Source organism: Ochotona curzoniae, unplaced genomic scaffold (assembly GCF_017591425.1).
Source record: "Ochotona curzoniae isolate NIBS_2020 unplaced genomic scaffold, NIBS_Ocur_1.0 scaffold_3208, whole genome shotgun sequence".
Classification (NCBI taxonomy): Eukaryota; Metazoa; Chordata; class Mammalia; order Lagomorpha; family Ochotonidae; genus Ochotona; species Ochotona curzoniae.
Genome location: NW_024467106.1, coordinates 55,969,226 through 55,988,612, shown reverse-complemented (window position 1 = coordinate 55,988,612; position 19,387 = coordinate 55,969,226). Strand labels below are relative to the sequence as shown.

At 40.2% G+C, this 19,387-nt stretch overlaps 1 protein-coding gene across 4 annotated transcripts in view; it reads right to left on the bottom strand.

The window, feature by feature from the left end:
* The window catches only part of KIF27 (kinesin family member 27), an 87,187-nt gene that overhangs the window by 24,754 nt on the left and 43,046 nt on the right, over positions 1 to 19,387 (bottom strand). For 3 of the 4 annotated variants that reach the window (XM_040963475.1, XM_040963478.1, XM_040963479.1), the window contains 5 exons: positions 18,539 to 18,694; positions 16,390 to 16,595; positions 12,727 to 12,924; positions 4,924 to 5,034; positions 2,478 to 2,654 (listed from right to left, as the gene is read on the bottom strand). In XM_040963475.1, the coding sequence (XP_040819409.1) occupies positions 2,478 to 2,654; positions 4,924 to 5,034; positions 12,727 to 12,924; positions 16,390 to 16,595; positions 18,539 to 18,694 (848 nt within the window). The remainder of the gene's footprint in view (positions 1 to 2,477; positions 2,655 to 4,923; positions 5,035 to 12,726; positions 12,925 to 16,389; positions 16,596 to 18,538; positions 18,695 to 19,387) is intronic. The other variant, XM_040963477.1, reaches the window with a different exon arrangement.

Here is a 19,387-nt window from a genome sequence, read left to right as displayed (position 1 = left end):
ACAGGTTTGGGTCTCAAGGCTAGCCTGTCCTCGACTGCTTTTCCAGGCCACAAGCAGGGAGTTGGATGGGAAGTGGGGCTGCCGGGATTACAACCAGTGCCCATATGGGATCCCAGGGCGTGCAAGGCGAGGACTTTAACCACTACGCCATCGTGCTGGGCCCCTTATATATGTTTTAATTTGCATTTCCATGATGGTTAATGTTGTTGAGCATTTTTTGGCAAGGTTAGTATTGCTTATTGTACAAGTTCATTAAAGAGACCTCTTTTCAGGTCTATGCCCATGTTAAAATTGAGTTGTCTTTTATTATTGAGTTGTACAAATTTTTATATAATTAGATAGTTTTCTTTACCCAATATATGATTTGCAAATATCTCTGCCATTCTATGAGTTATCGCCCCTTTCTCGATGGTGTCCTTTTCATGATAAATGTTTTAACGTATCCTTTGTTTGTTTTGTTAAAAAAAATCAAAGAACTCACTGTTTAGTCTACCATCACACAAGAGTTTAATCTATGTATTCTTCTAAAAGTTGTACAGCCTCAGCTCCTCCATATAGGCCCAAGTTCCAGTTTCAGTTAAGTGTGTATGGTGTGAAAATAAGAGTATTTCTTAACTGTAATTTTAGCAGGATAATCTGCCTGTGTTCAGCCCATCATGTTTCTCATCTGAAATGTATTTCATCAAGGCTTATATTTTTAATACACGGAAAAGATGAAATATTTTTATGCCTTTTATTTAGCAAAGAACTCAGCAGGATAATAGCCACTCATGTGTGTTTTATTAAAATAATTTAAAAGAATCATTTTTGTTTTGACCTACTGTTGTTTTTATTTATTTGTACCCCTGCTTATCTCAGCATGTTCCATTACATCTCACCATAAACAGAAAATTGCTATTTTCATTTTTTCTTTATCATGAAAAACATTTCAGGGGAAAGATTTTCCTGTCATTTTTTTTTTGTATGTTCCCTTTTCCCCTTTCTTTTCTTTGTATGGAACACAGCATTAAAGTCCAAGTAGTTTTATTCGCTTAAACTTTTAATTTCTTAATCTCCTTTGTTGTCATTTACTTATTTTGAAAAACAGCTCTCACAACTTGACCCTGATGGCCACTTGTAGCAGTATAGCCACAAGGCTTGCTGGAAAGACCACCCCTCACAGTATGTCCCCTGGACTGGTGGGAACTGATGCTTGGGGAGGGCCTGGGACAGGAGGACAGAGTAGAGCTAAGTGTAAGGTCCTCAGCCCCATCTGTGTCACTGATGTGGACAGGCTGTAAAACATCACCAGGAGCCAAGATCCTGCAGGTGGAGATGCTGCCTGAAAGGCAAGTTTCAGCTAGAAGGAGGTCACGGATCCTTTGCCTGTCCCATCACTGACCTCAAGACCCAAGGCCAGCTGCCCCATCTTCCTCAAGTCTGGGTCAAGCCAGCTTCACTGTGAGGATACCGTAGGTGAGAATAAGTACATATAGGCAAACAAAAAAGTCCCCAGGCCTTTGCGTCCCTCCATAATCATTCCTTGTAAAATGAAAGCAAACTCCTTCATGAAACTGCTTCTTCAACTAGTGTGTACATTTCAAAACTTAGAGGGATGCAGTGTTTTGTGATTAAGAAGCCTCTGTCCCATGTGAGGGGACCTGGATTTGATTCCTGGCGCTGGCTCCTAAATCTGGCATTTGTGCTCATGGAAACCCTGGCAGCGGCAGCACTGGCCCAGTCAGGTTCTTTCTAGTCATGGAGAGACCTAGATTACAATCTAAACTCTTGGCCACAGTTCTGGCCGAGGCCCAACTGTTACAGCCATTTGGGGGAAACAAACTCTCTCTCATCTTGCTGCCTCTCACATTAAAAAAATAATTGAAATCCTCCAAGAAAAAAAAAATTTTAAGTGTTTCCCAAGTCTTTATCATTTAAAAATGAAGCAAATCTTCACTGCACAAAAATTTTTATAGGATCCCTGCAAACTCTGAATTTTGGGCAACAGTTAGATAGATTACAAGTGTATTTTTCCAACTTACCAGTGTTTACTATAAAGCATCAGATGGTAGAATTTATTTAAATATACACCAAAGTGATTAACAGTGATTGAGAAGAATAAAGGGCAGTTATTGCTTAGTGGTTGCAGATTTTTTTTGTTTGCAGTAATAAAGATTTGGAAATATGTGGAATTATACAGTGGTGATATTGTGAAATATTGTAAATATAATTAATGCCAGTGAATTGTGTATTTAAAAAAAGGTCAAAGGCAAAATTTTATGATCTATGTATTTTATAAAATATACTTAACAGAACATTATAAGCATTTTACTTCTAAATTGCTACAGATTTTAGTGATGGACACTTAATAATAGCTACAATATGCAAAATACTGTGAAAGTAAGTAAAGTTTTCTTTTGGTTTCTAACTTGATGTCTTAATTCCCCTTCAGGCAAAGATGCTTGAACCCAAGGCAAAGGGCACAGTAAACAGAATACCTGGCTAGATCGTAACCTCTTACTCTCCAGGTGACTTTTCTCCTGCAACAGGGCCTCCTTCTTGGAAACGATGGCCTCCCTCTTTTTTAAATCTTCTTCCAGCTCCTCCAGTTCTTGTCGTTGGTATAGAACCTTCTCTACTTCTTCATCTAACCACTTCTTTTGCTCATCCAATTTCTACATTAAAATTCCAAAGAGATGGTATCACTTGTTTTGTCTTCAGTCATAAAACTTACATGTGGCAATATAATTTAAGATTGGCTGAAAACCCATTAAGAACATTCCAAAACTATCAGTGAGAGTAACTCCCATACCTGTCTGAAACCCCAGGAAGGAAAGAGTTTCTGGTTATTGTGCTGCTGTTTATAAAGGATTCAAATTTATTCTCCAATTTGGTTAAAGAATCTGGGGTCTTTTAAGCTATCAAAGAATTGCAATTTCCTTATGTTGAAAACCAGAGCTCCTTCCTCTGTGTGGAAGTGCTTACATCCATCCACAATGGTACTTGTCATAGTACCAGTGATTGTCCCACTAGTCCATCTCTTCAACTGCTGCTCCGTGATTGACTGCAGGCCTGTACTTTACCTCTCTAGCTATAGGGCCTGGCATACTGCCTGATCCACAGATCACTGAATAAAATGTCAAGTAAATGAATGCCCAGTGCAAGTAACTAGCAAAGTGACTATACGACGAAGCATAGTGAAAGACATGGATGATGGAGCATGGAAAAAAATCCAATCTGTACTGCAGTATCTTATCAATTTCAAATAATTGTAGAATACCCAGATCTAGAAAATTCCCAACACAGTCATCTTAGTACTCTGTTGAATTATGGATACTTAGAAAAGTACAAATATGAACAAAGTGGTGTCCATCCAAGAAGCAGTCATTGAAGTGGACAATTTATGAAGCAATGACACCAAAACAAATAGGAAAACAAATCAACATTTTCCAGCACTTCACAAACAGATGTAAAGACAATGAGACAGTAAATATGTGTGAGAAAAAAAAGAAGCACAGGCAAAGAAGGTGAGCAGTATCTTTCTATCCAGACAGGGAGAGTCTGATCCCACAAGTGCTGTTACATCTAACTAACAGTGTGGCCTCAGTGACAGTATGAGCAACGATTGATGCAGTCTTGGTATATCTGTAGAACACCAACAGGAAGCCCTACGAAGTGTAGTAATGAATTCAATGAACTCTCACATGTCCGTGGGACTGGAGAGATAAATGAGAACCTTTGTAAGCTCCACTGCAACAGGAGAACCCACCACAGTTATGATGACTGAAGACACTTCTAGATTGAAAGCATAAATGGGGGAAATATTTCCATGTCCTAAATGTCAGCTTATTAAAATTTACTATATAATATTTAGGGGGGAATTTTTCAAGATGGATGCTTTTGATTTAAGTGTAATTATAAGTGCAGCATTTTCCTCATAATTTTCAATTTCGTTAAATTTGAAATTAGCTTATGGATCATAAATGTTAATTTTTTTAAGATTTTTTTTTAATGTCAAAGTCAGATATGCAGAGAGGAGGAGGGACAGAGAGGAAGATCTTCTGTCCGATCATTCACTCCCCAAGGGAGCGCAACGGCTGGTGCTGCGCCAATCCGAAGCCAGGAGCCAGGAACCTCTTCCGGGTATCCCACACTGGTGCAGGGTCCCAAGGCTTTGGGCTGTCCTCGACTGCATTCCCAGGCCACAAGCAGGGAGCTGGAAGGGAAGTGGAGCTGCCGGGATAAGAACCCGTGCTCATATGGGATCCCGGTGCGTTCAAGGTGAGGACTTGAGCAGCTAGGCCACACCACCGGGCCTGATAAATGTTAATTTTTAAAAGTTGGCTCTTTAAGATATACAGTGCCTATCTAATTTGGTTCTGTTTCGAATGTAGAGCTCTGGTTTATAGAAATACAACTTTATGAGACTAACCCAGTATTTATGTGTGATAGGTATCAGCTGGGGAACATGCAAATATTCTACAACATACACATACATGTATATGTACTGAAACAATAACATGGAAAAAATCTAGAAGAGGAAACAATATTAATGAAATTTTCAGAATATTAGAAAGTTTACACTTAAGTAACAAAAAACAAACTCAAAAATCTCAGATTTTAAGGATGCTTACACAATCAGCTACTTCTTTTACTTCTCTTTCAGCAATCAGCAAATTGACTGGAAACTATAATGCTAAGGGAAATGAGCGAATCCCAAAAGGTTAGATACACATGTTTGCCTTGATTTAACCTGTAATTTTTGTTTGTTTGATTGTTAGTTTTTGAACCTGTCATTGATACTGTCTCAACCCAGATGTTTTGAAGAATTGAACTTGCATTATTTTTAACATATTGTCTACTCAATACTATGTCAATTAATTAAAAAAAAAAACAATCAGCAAATTGAAGAGAAGCCAGAAACACTAAACGGAATGGACAAACCTGGAGCTGGTCTACACTTCCACATGAGCCTTGGGTCCTCTTCGGGTTAAATGCATCAGGGTCTTCAGTTTTCAGTGTTAGATCCTCCTGTTCAGCTTTGAACTGAAGTTCCTATGGAAAGAGAGATTGAAAACATCACTTTGCTACCCGGCTATCACTGCATATGCAGGCAGGCATTTTCTTAACTGCAACAAGAGAAAATTAGTAGCTGAAGGCTGGGACTAATAATGCTAGCTCCCACTGAGGCAAGACAAGCTACCTGCAAAAAAACGAGGTTTCACTGATAAAACTAGGCATTTTATTCTCATTCTTTCTTGTGTTAAAAATGGTCTTGACAGAGATAATGGTCTGTAATTTACAAACATGCCTTTTCTCTTCTGCTCTTTTCAGTTTGTTACCCACAGTTAAGCTTGTTAAGACACCCATCTACTATGGATATGTTAGAAATTACAGTAGAAATGCAAAAAGAAAAGTAACTGAGGACTAAGTTACAACCATGAACTAGAGCTACGGAAGCATGAGGAATTAATGATTAGCACATACAATGAAGTCCATATCTACACATAATATAACCGAGATGAGTGTAGAAAGTTTGTTTATTCTATAGTACACCAGTCTTCCTTACTAGTGCTCAAAAACAGGAGTTGCTAGCCATGTAGCAGATCATGGTCCTGTTGAAGAGTATCTCCAAATTCTGTAGTTTCCATCAATGTCTTGTGAGTCCAGAGCCCGGTGCCCATGGCGCTCCCTGGGAGTCCAGAGGATCGGCTGCGGTCTACACCAAAGCTGGGCAGGAGCCAGGAACCCGAGTGGGCCACCTGCATGCTATTTATGCCATGATGGAGAAGTACAGAAATCCATTGTTTAAATATCTTCATAATAAACTTGATTTTTGCTTTTTATTTCATCTTCTAATTCACGTTTTACAAAATTATTGGGCTGTGACCAATTTTTTCTACTAAAATAATCCATTTCAGGATATTTCAGAAGCACCAATAAATAAAGGGATGGGTCCGGCGCAGTGGTCTAGTGGCTAAAATCCTCGCCTTGAATGCGCAGAAATCCCATATGGCTGCTGGTTTTAATCCCAGCAGCTCCACTTCCCATCCAGCTCCCTGCTTGTGGCCTGAGAAAGCAGTCGAGGACAGCCCAAAGCCTTGGGATCCTGCACTCATGTGAGAGACCTGGAAGACATTCCTGGCTCCTGGCTTCGGACCGGCACAGTACTGGCCATTGTGGTCACTTGAGGAGTGAATCATCGGACGGAAGATCTTCCTTTCTGTCTCTCCTCCTCTCTGTATATCTGACTTTGAAATAAAAATAAAAATAAAAATAATAAAAAATATTTTTAAAAAAAGAAAAAAAAAAGTAAAAGGAAAGCCCAGCACTTTCCAACCTTGGGAATAGCAGAAAGGAGAAAACTCCGTGTCCCATCCCAGTTGTTCTCCCTCTGTGACAGGTAAAGCACCAACCAGGGTAGAGCTGGTCCTAAGCCAATCAGGAGAAAGCTAGGGCCCTATACCAGAATGGGATTTCCTGACGCACTGGGATCAAAGAGATCTGCTTAGGACACAGACAAACTGAATTCCTCGGTCTCCTGCTGCATAGATCCTCACTTGAGAGCTCAATACTAGTTGCAGGGAACTGAACCCCATAACTGAGGAGAAGGACAGCCTTCTAGGCTAACAAGCTAGAGAAAAGACCTGGTAGCCTCAACAAGGACCTGGAAAGAAAGTGGGAGGTGAAGCCAGAATGCCTCCATCCTCTAAGCTGGAAGTAAAACTGACCTGGGAGCTATTCCAACCATGGGTTTTAATATCAAGAACCAAGAGTCTAGGCAGTATGTGGTGGGCAAGGGACAGCAGGTTCCACCCAGCCCATATCTCAACTCCGTGGGATGGAATAAAGCAAAGTTATGCACCCAATCACTGCATACACTGGCTGCCACTTTGGGGAGGCAAGCTCAAGAAAGAAGGTGCTAAGAGTATATGGGTAGTCTACTAAAGAGACTTGAGAAGCAGATAAAGGAAATGTTTATTCAAGAAATACCGAGGGCCCAGCGTGATAGCATAGTGGTTAAAGGTCCTCTCTCCTGCACAAGTCGGGATCCCATATGGGTGCCGATTCTAATCCCGGCAGCTCCACTTCCCATCCAGCTCCCTGCTTGTGGCCTGGGAAAGCAGTCGAGGAAGGCCCAAAGCCTTGGGACCTTGCACCCATGTGGGAGACCCAGAAGAAGTTCCTGGCTCCTGGCTTTGGATTGGCGCAGCTCCAGCCGTTGTAGCTGCTTGGGGAGTGAATCATCGGACAGAAGATCTTCCTGTCTCTCCTCCTCCCTGTATATCTGCCTTTCCAATAAAAATAATAAATCTTAAAAAAAAAAAAGAAAAATTGAACAGAAAGGAAGTTTAGCTAGCTTTCACCATACATATTTCCAACATGGACAGTGGTGAAAAGGGCCTCTCACAAAGCAGACTGGTATGCTACAGAACAAAATTTCTACACCCATCTTAACCATATTATGAGTAAATTTGGACTTCATTATATCTGCCAACCATTAATTCTTCATGTTTCCAGAGCTTTAATTCATGGTTGTAATTCAGTGTCCAGCAACTTCAGAATGCTGAAATAAAGCCACTTGAAAGAATCCTTACACTTGGAGCTGACTTGTTGTCCTCATACACAGTATAATTCCTCTTTCACATGTTGCTTCAGAAATGACTGCCTCCCTAATAAACTAAAATAATAAAAAATATATATAAAAGAAATGACTGCCTTCTTATCATATTGTAATCCCCATTATAAGATTAAAATAACTAAACTACCTAATTTAATCTTCATAATAATACCACGAGATAAGATTATTATGGACTCCATGTGTAGGCAAGGAAGTGCATGCTCTAGGAAGAAAGGCCAAGATCACCACCACCAAAAATTTCAGGAGTTCCCACGCTTTTCTTTAAAATGTTCTCACGCGGGCCCGGTGTGATAGCTCAGTGGCTAAATTCTCTCTATGTACGTGCCAAGAACCCACATGGTGCCAGTTTGTGTCCCAGCTGCTCTTCTTCCCATCCCGCTCCCTGCTGTATCCTGGGAAAGCAGTAGAAGACAGCCCATAGACTTGGGACCTTGTGCCTGCGTGAGAGATCCAGAAGAGGCTCCTGGCTCCTGACATCAGATTAGTTCAGCTCTAGCCTGTGTAGCCACTTGTGGGGTGAACCAGTGAACAGAAGATCTTTGTCTCTCCTTTTCTGTGAAAATGTACTGTTCCAAAAAAAAAACCACTTAAAAAAATTTTATAATACACCTCAGTCAAGAACTGCTGCTTGAAAAAAAAAAAAGAATTGCTGTTGAAAGAATCTACAGAAATCATAGAGTTCTCTGGAACTGGTATAGTCAAATAAAAAATGGACAAATAGGACCCAGCACAGTGGCCTAGCGACTAAAGTCCTTGCCTTGAATGTGCTGTGGGATCCCATGTGGGTACTGGTTCTAATCCTGGCAGCTCCACTTCCCATCCAGCTCCCTGCTGGTGGCCTGGGAAAGCAGTTGAGAATGGCCCAAAGCCTTGGGACCCTGCACCCACGTGGAAGACCTGGAGGAGGTTCCTAGCTCCTGGCTTTGGATCGGCGCAGCATCGACCGTTGTGCTCACTTGGGGAGTGAATCATCAGATGGAAGATCATCCTCTCTGTCTCTCCTCCTCTCCCTGTATATCTGACTGTGATACAAGTAGATCTTTAAAAAAAAAAAAAAAGAAAGAAAGAAAATGGACAAATAGGAATGTCAGGGAGCTAGCTCCAAAACAATGACATGATATCCTGTAGGACTGTGAGCAACATTATCTGCTTTTAGATGTGGTAGAAACATCAGTATATTTAGGAGGAAATCTGTTCCTTTTCCTGGAAAACCTGCTATCCCATAAATGGATCATTTCACTGGAATTGGAGATGTGGTTTAAAGGAACAAAAATATCCTGGAGTAGAATGAAAAAAATCTACATGACACAGTTGCATTTCAGCAGGAAATGCTCTCTGCATTTTTTTTCCTTTTCCATCAGCATGAGTCTAGAATGCTGTGTCTTGCTGGTTTAAGTGATGGCTTAGGAGCTATGAGGAGCTGGAACCCAAATACCACAAAACAGAAAGCCAGCCCTCTCCTCACGTCTGTGAAAGGACTGGAACAGACTATGTTGTTCACGTAAATGGAAATTAGGCAAATTCAAGATTTCTGGAAGGGGATGGGGACTATGGTGCAGCTGGTTAAGTTGCCCTTTATGATGCTGGCATCCCATACCGGAGTGCCAGCGCTCTGCTCCGCTTTGGATGCAGCTCTGCTGATGTGCCTGGAAAGCAGGGGAGACCCACATGGCCTTCGGGCTCCTGCCTTTGGCCTAGCCTAGCCCAGTCCATTGCGGATGTTGGGAGCATGAACTATAAAAGAAGATCTCTTCCTCTCTTTGTTACTCTGCCTTTCAAATACAATAAATAAATGGTACATTGATGATTTCTCCAAAGGATTTAATGGTGCACTGGATGTAAGTGATGTGAAAGAGGACAGAGTCAGTCAAGAATCCCAATTGTCTAGCTTTCCTAACTGAAAGTGGTTGATTTATAAGGCACGTTGGTGAGTGGCATTTTCTCTCCCAAGAAGGCAGCAATGATGGAGAGGAAGTAAGGAAGACTGGAGTACATTTATATTACTGTATGAATATGCTGATGGTTGGAAATATGAACCTGGAGTTCAAAAGACAGACCTGGGATTAAAGATTAAATTTTGAGAGTTATCAGAGTTTAACCACATCCACGAAAAAGATGAGGTCCTCTAGGACAGAGTGTAGAAGACGCCTTAGAGTCAGAGCCATGACGAAGTCCAACATTTAAAGGACTGATGTACAGAAGGCTGACCTAGCAAATGTAAGCACTGAGTAAGGAGCGGGCAGCAGCCTAGCAGTTAAGATGCCTGCATTCCACACTGGAGAGCCTGGACTCGTGGGCAGTTTCTGTGTCCTCAAAGCTCAGCGGCGATGGCTTTAGTAACTGGGTTCCAGCCATCCATATGGAGGACCTGTTTTAGCTGCACACAGTTTTAGCTGCAGCCCAGCCCCAGCTGTATGAACATCTGGGAGTAAACCAGCAGATGGGGCATTCTTTTTCTGTCTGCCTAATAAACAAATAAATAAATAAAATGGTTTTTAAAAAGGAAAAAAAATAATGAGTGTATAATATCACAAAGGCAAACGGGAATATCAAAATACATGGAGTAGTGAACCGTGCTGGGTCCAGCCAGGTGTTTTCATGGGACTTTAGTGACCCAGAAGGACACCAGTCTCCTGGTTTGGACCTGAGCCCAGAGCTGGCTGATGCAAGCATTTGAAAAGTAAACCGGATAACAGAGGACTTCTCTCTTTCTCTTCTTCTCCCTCCTCTTGCTGGTACTCTTAGATAAATCTTAAAAGTGGACAAAGGATTGGACTAGTCATTTCTCCAGAGAAGATATACAGGTTGTTCAAAAGCACTTGAAAAGATGCTCAACATCAGGCCTGGCTCAACGGCTCAACTGGCCAGTTGGCTAATCCTCCCCATGCAAGTGCTGGGTCCCATATGGGCTACTCCATTTCCCAGCCAGCTCCCTGCCTGCGGCCTGGGAAAGTAGTGGAAAATTACCCAGGACCTTGAACGTACATGGGAGACCTGAAAGAGGCCCCTGGATCCCAGCTTCAAATTAGCTCAGCTCAAGCCATTGCACCAATTTGGGAAGTAAACCAACAGATGGAGGAGCTTTCTGTCTGTCTCTCTGCAGATCTACCTTTCCAATAAAAATAAATAAATCTTTTAAAAAACAAAAGATGCGGGCCCAGCGCCATGGCCTAGAGGCTAAAGTAGTCACCCTGAATGCACCAGGATCCCATGTGAGAGCTGGTTCTAATCCTGGCTACCCAACTTCTCATACAGTTCCATGTTTGTGGCCTGGGAAAGCATTCAAGGGCAGCCTGAGGCCTTGGGACCCTGCACCTGCATGGGAGACCTGGAAAAGACTCCTGGCTCCTGGTTTCGGATTGGTGCAGCTCCAGCTGTTGTGGCTGCCTGAGGAGTAAATCATTGGAGGGAAAATCTTCCTCTCTGCCTCTCCTCCTCTCTGTATATCTGACTTTGCAAGAAAAATGATTCCACCTATATGAAATATCCAGAAAATATATCTAGGAAATTCAGAGAGCTAAATGGCAGATTAGAAGTTTAGGAACTGAAGGAAGGAAAGAATGGAAGGTTATGGTTTAATAATTATAGTTTTGTCTGGAATGATGAAAGTGTTTTGGAAATAGTGGTGATGGTTGCATAACATTCTAAATGTAATTAATAGCAGTGAACTGTACACTTTAAATAGCTAAAATGATATTTAATGTTATATATATATATAGATATATATACATATATATATAACTACAATTTAGAAAAATGTACTACAGCAAGCCCTATGGAATTACACAATTTATGTGGGTGTTGTATACATGGTACACGAAATGCAATTATTTTTTAAAAATAATTCTTTAGGGCCCGGCGGCAGGGGCCTAGCTGCTCAAGTCCTCGCCTTGAATGCGCAGAAATCCCATATGGCTGCTGGTTTTAATCCCAGCAGCTCCACTTCCCATCCAGCTCCCTGCTTGTGGCCTGGGAAAGCAGTCGAGGACAGCCCAAAGCCTTGAGACTCTGCACTCGTGTGGGAGACCTGGAAGACGTTCCTGGCTCCTGGCTTCGGACCAGCACAGTACTGGCCATTGTGGTCACTTGGGGAGTGAATGATCGGACAGAAGATCTTCCTTCCTTTCTGTCTCTCCTCCTCTCTGTATATCTGACTTTGTGATAAAAGTAAATAACTAAATCTTTTAAAAAATTCTTTAAGTTTCCTTCCTTCAGTACATTCTGATTTTTTTTTATAAAGATCTGAAAATAAGTTATGCACACAATGTTAAAAATCTAGCAAATCTGGGCAGGGCTGACAACGAAGGTGGCAAAGTATGTGTAGGGTATGTGGCGGACCATAGTTCTGCACCCGCCTCTTAATTTTGCTGTGAACCCAAAACTGCCCTAAAAAAACATAGTGTTCACTTTAATGAAAAAAAAAAATCTAGGAAATTTCAGATTACATCCCAAGCCTTGGGTTCTGTTTAACATTTCAATGGAATAGAACCTGACACATGGCATCAGACAAGTGGGCATCATCCTCTTCTTTTTCAAAGAAGCTTCGTAAGACGGGTATGATCAAGACCATTTTATACAGGATTAAACTGACTCAGAGAAGACAAGTGATTTTCTCAGTCAATCTCTCAGTAGAAACTGAGAACTAGCATTTACACTTAGCTCCTCTTGAGTGAAATAAGCTCTGTGGAACTACTGGACTGAAATGGTAGCATTTCACCTGCTATTGCTCTCCCTGTAGCCACATGGACAATGCACATCAAAGCACTTTGAAAACTTGAAACCCTATTCAAATAATAGAAATTATTCGGAAATTCACCTTTATAAATTGTTTTTGACAGCCCCAACTAAAGCTAAGATGCTACTAAGATAGAGTTCATCATTGCACCTTCTTTTATGAAGTCAGAGCCTCCAACACACTGCTCAGAATTCAGTAAACAGGATTTACTATGGAGCTGCACGTAGCTTTCATGGTGAGTCAGGACAGCAGTGAGGGGCAGGTCAAGGACAGACACTTACAAGCCAGCTCAATCAAGCCCTTGGCTTCATTAGCTGTGAGCTGTTTAACACATTGCATTATACTTAGCAGGAATGTATGACAATATTACTTTGATTTTTTGTTGATCCCGCTTAATTTCTGCATCCAGTTGCTTCCTTTTTTCACTTTCTTCTCGAAGTGTTTTCTGCAGTTGCACCTTCTGATATTTCATGTGGTCTACATTCTGTTCTAGTTCATTAGCACGTTTTGCAGTCTGGATTGACAGGGATGCCAGTTTCTTACTATCCTGCTGCTTCTTCTGTAAGACCTAAGAGCACAGGGAATGGTTCACAATGAAGAATTGCATCTCTCATGTTCTGAGCTAAACAAAATAAATCTTTTTGTCCAATGGAATGTATATTTTTTTTCTATTTTAGGTATTTTATTACTGTCTTTGCAATGCAATACAAAGCTACATGGTTAAACATACACTGCATTAGATCATTACAGAATTGGGAAACAAAGCTGAAAAACCCTGCTCAATGTGAGATGTAAGAAAGATGTTCTTTCTTAAGAACAGTTTTCCCAAAGAAAAAAAAACAACAGCACCATCAACTACTGGTTATTTTTAATATAACAAACATCTAGCACTCAATATTTAAACTGTATCATTTGTCTCACTGTTCTATATATTTATGGAATTTTATAAAACTAAAAATAACAAAAATAGTAAGTTCAGTTAGTTGCAGAACAAAGAAAGTTACTGGCTTTCATTTAGTTTTGTTTGACCAAACTATTATACAAAAGCATAGAGCAAATGAAACATGCTTATTCTAATTCTTCTAAAAATAACATTCTGATCAATTACAAGGACTATCATATACCAAATGATGTGATATGTTGCTTAGCAATGATGGTCATTAAAAAAAATGTTTTCAAAGGTCATAACTGTAATGAGACTTAAGTAATGTCATGGCATCTAATAGTATTACATTTTTTTTTTAACAATTTGAGCCTAGATCTCATTTTTTAAAAAAATTAATTACATTGTATTATGTGACAGTTTCATAGGCTCTGGGATTCCCCCAAACTCTCCCCGTGCCCTCCCCCCATAGTGGATTCCTCCACCTTGTTGCAGTATTACAGATCAAATTCAGCTGAGACTCTTTCATTGCAAGCCTATACCAAGCAAAGAGTCCAGCATCTAATTGTCCAGATACATTCAATGGTTTCTTGGGGAGATCATCTTTGGTCTGGAGGTAGAGCTGGCAGAATATCATCCTGATCAATTAAAAGCCCAAACTTAATATCAATGACAATTTACAACATTATGGAATTAATTGTCATGGTACTGAGTAACCAATATGTTTTAAGATGCAAGTTCTTAACCACATCCTGTGACTACTTCATTGACATTTTGATTTTAGTTTATATATAACCAGCTTCTATCCACCTTAAAATGGCTATAGGGTACTATTCAGCTGTCTCATGTTTATTTTCATTTTTATATTTAGCAGTTCATAGTATTGAAGCATAATTTTAAATGAATTTGGCAAATTTTAGGATAGTCCAAATTGGTTTATAACTCTAACAAGGCATATGTTACAGTTGAGGAGCAAAACAGTTTTAGGAGGGGTGTGCAGAGAAATCTTCAATACCCCAGTGAGGAGTAACTAATCTCTGTGTCCCACCTAGTGAGGTATATGTGAATTGACCGTTTCCTGTCTGGTTCTAAGCTTTCCTTATTGTTCTCTGTCTATTCTGATTCAATAGAATATATTTTTGACAGGTTCACAAAGAACTATTTGCTTTTCTACATTTCTAATTTTACATTTGGGGAAAGCATCAATTTCAGCACACATGGGCTCGCACTCTCCTGATTCTGGCTTCCTCCTGATATGTACCCCGGAAGGCAGCGGGAGACCGTCAAGTACATGAGTCCCTGCGCTTACAGGAAAGGCCTGGACTGAATTCCCGGCTACCTGCTTCAGGAGAGGAATGAGCCAATGGGTAGGAGCTTTCTCTTTCTCTCTCTCAAAAGTTTTTAAAATAAAAAAAATTTATAGATATACATGATTTTTAAAAATGGTAAAAACCTGAAATTATATTTGAAGGGATTTTTCTCTAAGACCCCTAACTTCCTTGTCGTTCTTTTGAAAATTACCAATTTATTAAATTTTTCAACAACCGATACACATGCATTCAAATAGCCCTGTATATATTTTATATAAACTAGTCTTCCCTTTTTTTCTGCTTATTTAACAAGTCTTTCCAAGTCAATCTGTTCTCTGTGTGTGACTGCATAATAATACAGTATGTGCTGGTTCCCAATCCCTAAGTTGAAATTGTAAAATTTTTCCTTGAGAGTGACCAACCGTTAAAATGATTAGTTTAACACATAAAATTATATATATAATGAAAATCTTAGTATTTTCAAATACTAATGCAGAGCATAGTAAACACTGATCTAATTGAATTAATAGAACAATTCCCTCTCAATAAATACTCTGAATAAATTAACTAAAGTTCAACTCTACCTACGATCTGAAACAATACATTTTCACAAAATGAAAGCAGTAGATTACGAGATGAAAAGAACTAGAGAAAGCATCCCAAAAGCTCATTATGCAGGCTGGCTTTGCGGCACAGCACTGCCTACGACACCAGCTTTGCGCACGAGTGTCGGTTTGTGTCCAGCTACCCTGCTCTGATCCAGCTCTCTGCTAGCAGCCTGGGGAATGCAGCAGAAGATGGCCAAGTGCTGGGGCCTCTGACAGCCAGGAGAGACCCAGATCAAACTTCTGGCTTCAGCCTGGCTTAGTCCTGGACATTGCTGCCAACTGGAGAGCGAGTCATTGGATGCAAGATCTGTCTCTCTCCCTCTTACTCGGTAACTTTGGCTTTCAGTAAAACAATTTTTACAGAAAAAGACTAACCAAACACTGTTACTGATCCCCAAAGTACCTGGATATGGCTTCCTTGAGTATTTCTGATAAAAATAGAATCTTAACTGTGGCTATTTACTTCTGAAGCTGTAAACAAATGCCAGTATTAGAAAATGAAGAATTAGTATGTTATTTGAATCCAATCAGTAAAGTTTCAGGAAACTGTCTGAAATAGTTGCCAATTGTTGAGTGTCTAGAAAGCGGTAGTATTACTTAAGGATTCTGTCCTGCAGAAAAGGACCCTATTTCATGTAGCTGTGTTTATCTCTTACCATGTAGTTTTTAATACTAAGATTAAAATAATATACTTCTTGAATGAAGAGCTATACTGTCCGGATTGGAAAATACATATATAAAGGGCCCAGTGTGGTAGCCTAGAGGCTAAAGTCCTCACCTTGAACTTGCTGGGATCCTATATGGGCACTAATTCATGTCCCGGCAGCCCCACTTCCCATACAGCTCCCTGCCTGTGGCCTGGGAAAGCATCCAAGGGCAGCCCGAGGCCTTGGGACTCTGCACCTGCATGGGAGACCTGGAAAAGACTCCTGGCTCCAGGTTTCTGATTGGTGCAGCTCCAGCTGTTGTGGCTGCTTGAGGAGTAAATCATTGGAGGGAAGATCTTCCTCTCTGCCTCTCCTCTCTGTATATCATGATTTTGCAATAAAAAATAAATAAATCTTAAAAAAAAAAACGAGAGAAGAAAATGCATATATAAACCAATCAGCACACTGGAAGATTTACCATCCAGAATCCCTTGCTGGTAAAAGCTGAATCCTTGTCTCCTGGCTCAGTAGGAGTATCCTCAAAAGCCAAGATTCTTAAATTCTCCATTACATTCTTAAATTTACCTGGACTCTCAGCTTGGCAGCATCCATCTTCTTGCGGAATTCTTTCTGTAATTTCACCTTCAAAGCAATATCAGACAGATCTTTGCTTTCCAGCTCCTGTAGCTGCTTCTCTGTTTCAGTCAGTTCCACTTTGGCCTGTTCAGCTTCATGCTCTAGTTCTGTTACTTTCAGAGAATACTGTTTGCTTACAGACTTGGCATCATTTCCTTCAGCATCGTAATAATAAAATAGAAAAATCATAAATTAAATTTAAAAAATTAAAATGTCAAGATATAAAAGTGCTCTATTCTAAGAATCTGAATACTGTTATGCAAGCATTTAAGACACATGTCTAAAACCTGAGTGTCAAAGAGGAAGGGAAAGAAGCAGGGAGAAAATATCATGTTCTTAGAATTATATCTTTAAAAAAAATTATATCTAAAACTCATGGGCCTGGCATGGAAGCCCAGTGAGTAAAGATCTTGTCTTGCATGTGTCAGGATCCCATGTGGGCGCTGGTTCTAATCACGGCAGCCCCGCTTCCCATCCAGCTCCCTGCTTGTGGCCTGGGAAAGCAGTCGAGGACGGCCCAAAGCCTTGGGACCCTGCACCCGCGTGGGAGACCTGGAGGAGGATCCTGGTTCAGCCTAGCCCAATCCTGGCTGTCATAGCCATCTAGGGAGTGAACCAATCTCTTGTATTTCCTTCTGTAACTCTGTTTTATTTATATATATGATGTATGTGTATATATATATACACATATATATGATGTATATATATGTTACATATGTTCATATCCACATGTATAATATATCCATACATATTATATATATTGTTTTTAAGAAAAAAAAAGACAAACACAAAACACTTGAATTGTCCCCATTCAAACACAGCATGCCATCCACTGTCTCAATGACTGGTCCTCTCTGGTGCCAGTCAGTCTTCTCATCCTTCATGTTTTGTGACACATTTCTGAACTTCTGCAGCTGCGCTAGGTTTTGCTGGTATCGATTCTAGTTTAGAAGGATATTGAGAATGTCCTCTTTCCCAGCACAGGGCTTCCTGCCACTCATAATCTGCCTCCTGAAATCCTTTTTATGTATGAAAGTGTCCAAGATAACCAAAAAACTTAATAACATCATCCTCATCACACAGGTTCAAGAATCAAGATTTTGTTTACTCTGCTTAAATATCATAAAGTAATTCCAGCTCTCTTGTCATCTCAGTGTACATACTTCAAAAAGCATCAGTATAAAATAGGAACATAACCCAAAAAGGCATTATTGCAACTCTCTCCCAAACTCAACTCTCAAATTCAAAATGAAGTATCAGGGTTCACTGCTGCTAAGATGACATACAACACCCATGTCACTAGGAATGAGTGAAAGGCTGGGACGGGCAGCTCAGCACAGACACCAAGGGTGCAGGACAGAGAGAGGCAGGTGGGCTGTGATTACAGCCTTGAGCTTCAAGAAGAAACAGTTTTTCCTTCAGTTTTCCCAGAATGAGACCACAGAGTGTTTTTGTTTGTTTATTTTTTAATTGGAATTGGGGAAATGAAATGCAGTATTTGTTTCTCCCTGACTTCTTTACTGATTTTCAAAGTAGTCGAAGCTAATCCTCTGAATACATTTGGAGGAAACACCAGGAAAATCTGAGCTGCCTTTTCGGCTATCCTAGTGTAAAGCGAGGATGGAGCGAGGCGGCATGTCATGCATGGACACACACGTGATGAAGGAGAGCTCAGAGCATGGGCCACCTAGAACCGCTCATGAACAAATCCTGAACATCTTTAGGGAGACACAAATTACCTACATCTAAATTACAAAGCTCAGAATTAATGTTCAATATGTACTAAGACAGAGATATCATAATTGAAATAGGAAATGAATTAGAAAAAGTACACATAGTATTGTTTTAAAATGGCCCTCCCAAAATTAAGCGTCACCGTTTCAACACAACAGAGAGTTCACATTGGTTAGAATAATTTATACGCAGAATTTCAGCATAAATGATGTTATTAACCAATCTCTACCTACCGGCCCCACACTATCCCTTGTCACACCTAACACAATGCATTGTCCTGAGCTTCAAAAAGGAAACGTTACCACATCCGAAGCAACTTTAGACGCCATTTTCCTTATAGGCTTGGCTCAAAGGATACTATTACCTGTTTTTATTAGCTCCTTAATCAGATCTTCCTTCATCTTGATGTTAATTGTAAGTTCTCTCATTTTTTGCTTGGCTTCATTAAGTATAAGTTCTGAATTCTTTAATTTTTGCATATTTGATTCTTGACTCTCCTGGAGACATTCAATCTTTAAATCTGTAAGATAAAAGGAACAAAACTATCTGCTCATAAAATAGTCAACAATAGTAGAGTCAAAAAAGAAAAGCAGACACAAAAGCAATTTAAAATGAAAGGAAAACGCTAAACTAGGAGGACAAGAAAATACAGAAACAAACACACAGCAGTCGGGATTTTATCTTTCAACCTTACAAAGAGAGTTCATTTTTGGTAAATATTATAAGATGAGGCCCTTAAAAAGATGCTATTTTCTTCAAAAAAAAAAAAGGTTTTTAAAATTTTTATTGGAAAGGCAGATTTACAAAGAGAAAGAGATACAGAAAAAAAGATCTTCCACCCACTGGTTCACTCCCCAAGCGGCTGCAATGGCCAGAACTGAGTCTATCTGAAGCCAGGAGTTTGTTCTAGGTCTCCCATATGGGTGCAGGGTTCCAAAGCTCTGGGCCATCCTTCTCTGCTTTCCCAGGCTACAGGCAGGGCCCTGTTTTCTATTTTCTCTATTTATCTTCGTAATTTATATTCTCTATACTCTACTTTTTATGGGATGACCACTCATACCTAGACAGATGAATTAAAATCTTGCATTATAGGGCTTGGTGCTATGGCCTTGTGGCTGAATCCTTGCCTCACATGCACCAGGATCCCATGTGGCCACTGGCTTGTGTTCTGGCTCCTCAACTTCCCTTCTAGCTCCCTGCTTGTGACTTGGGA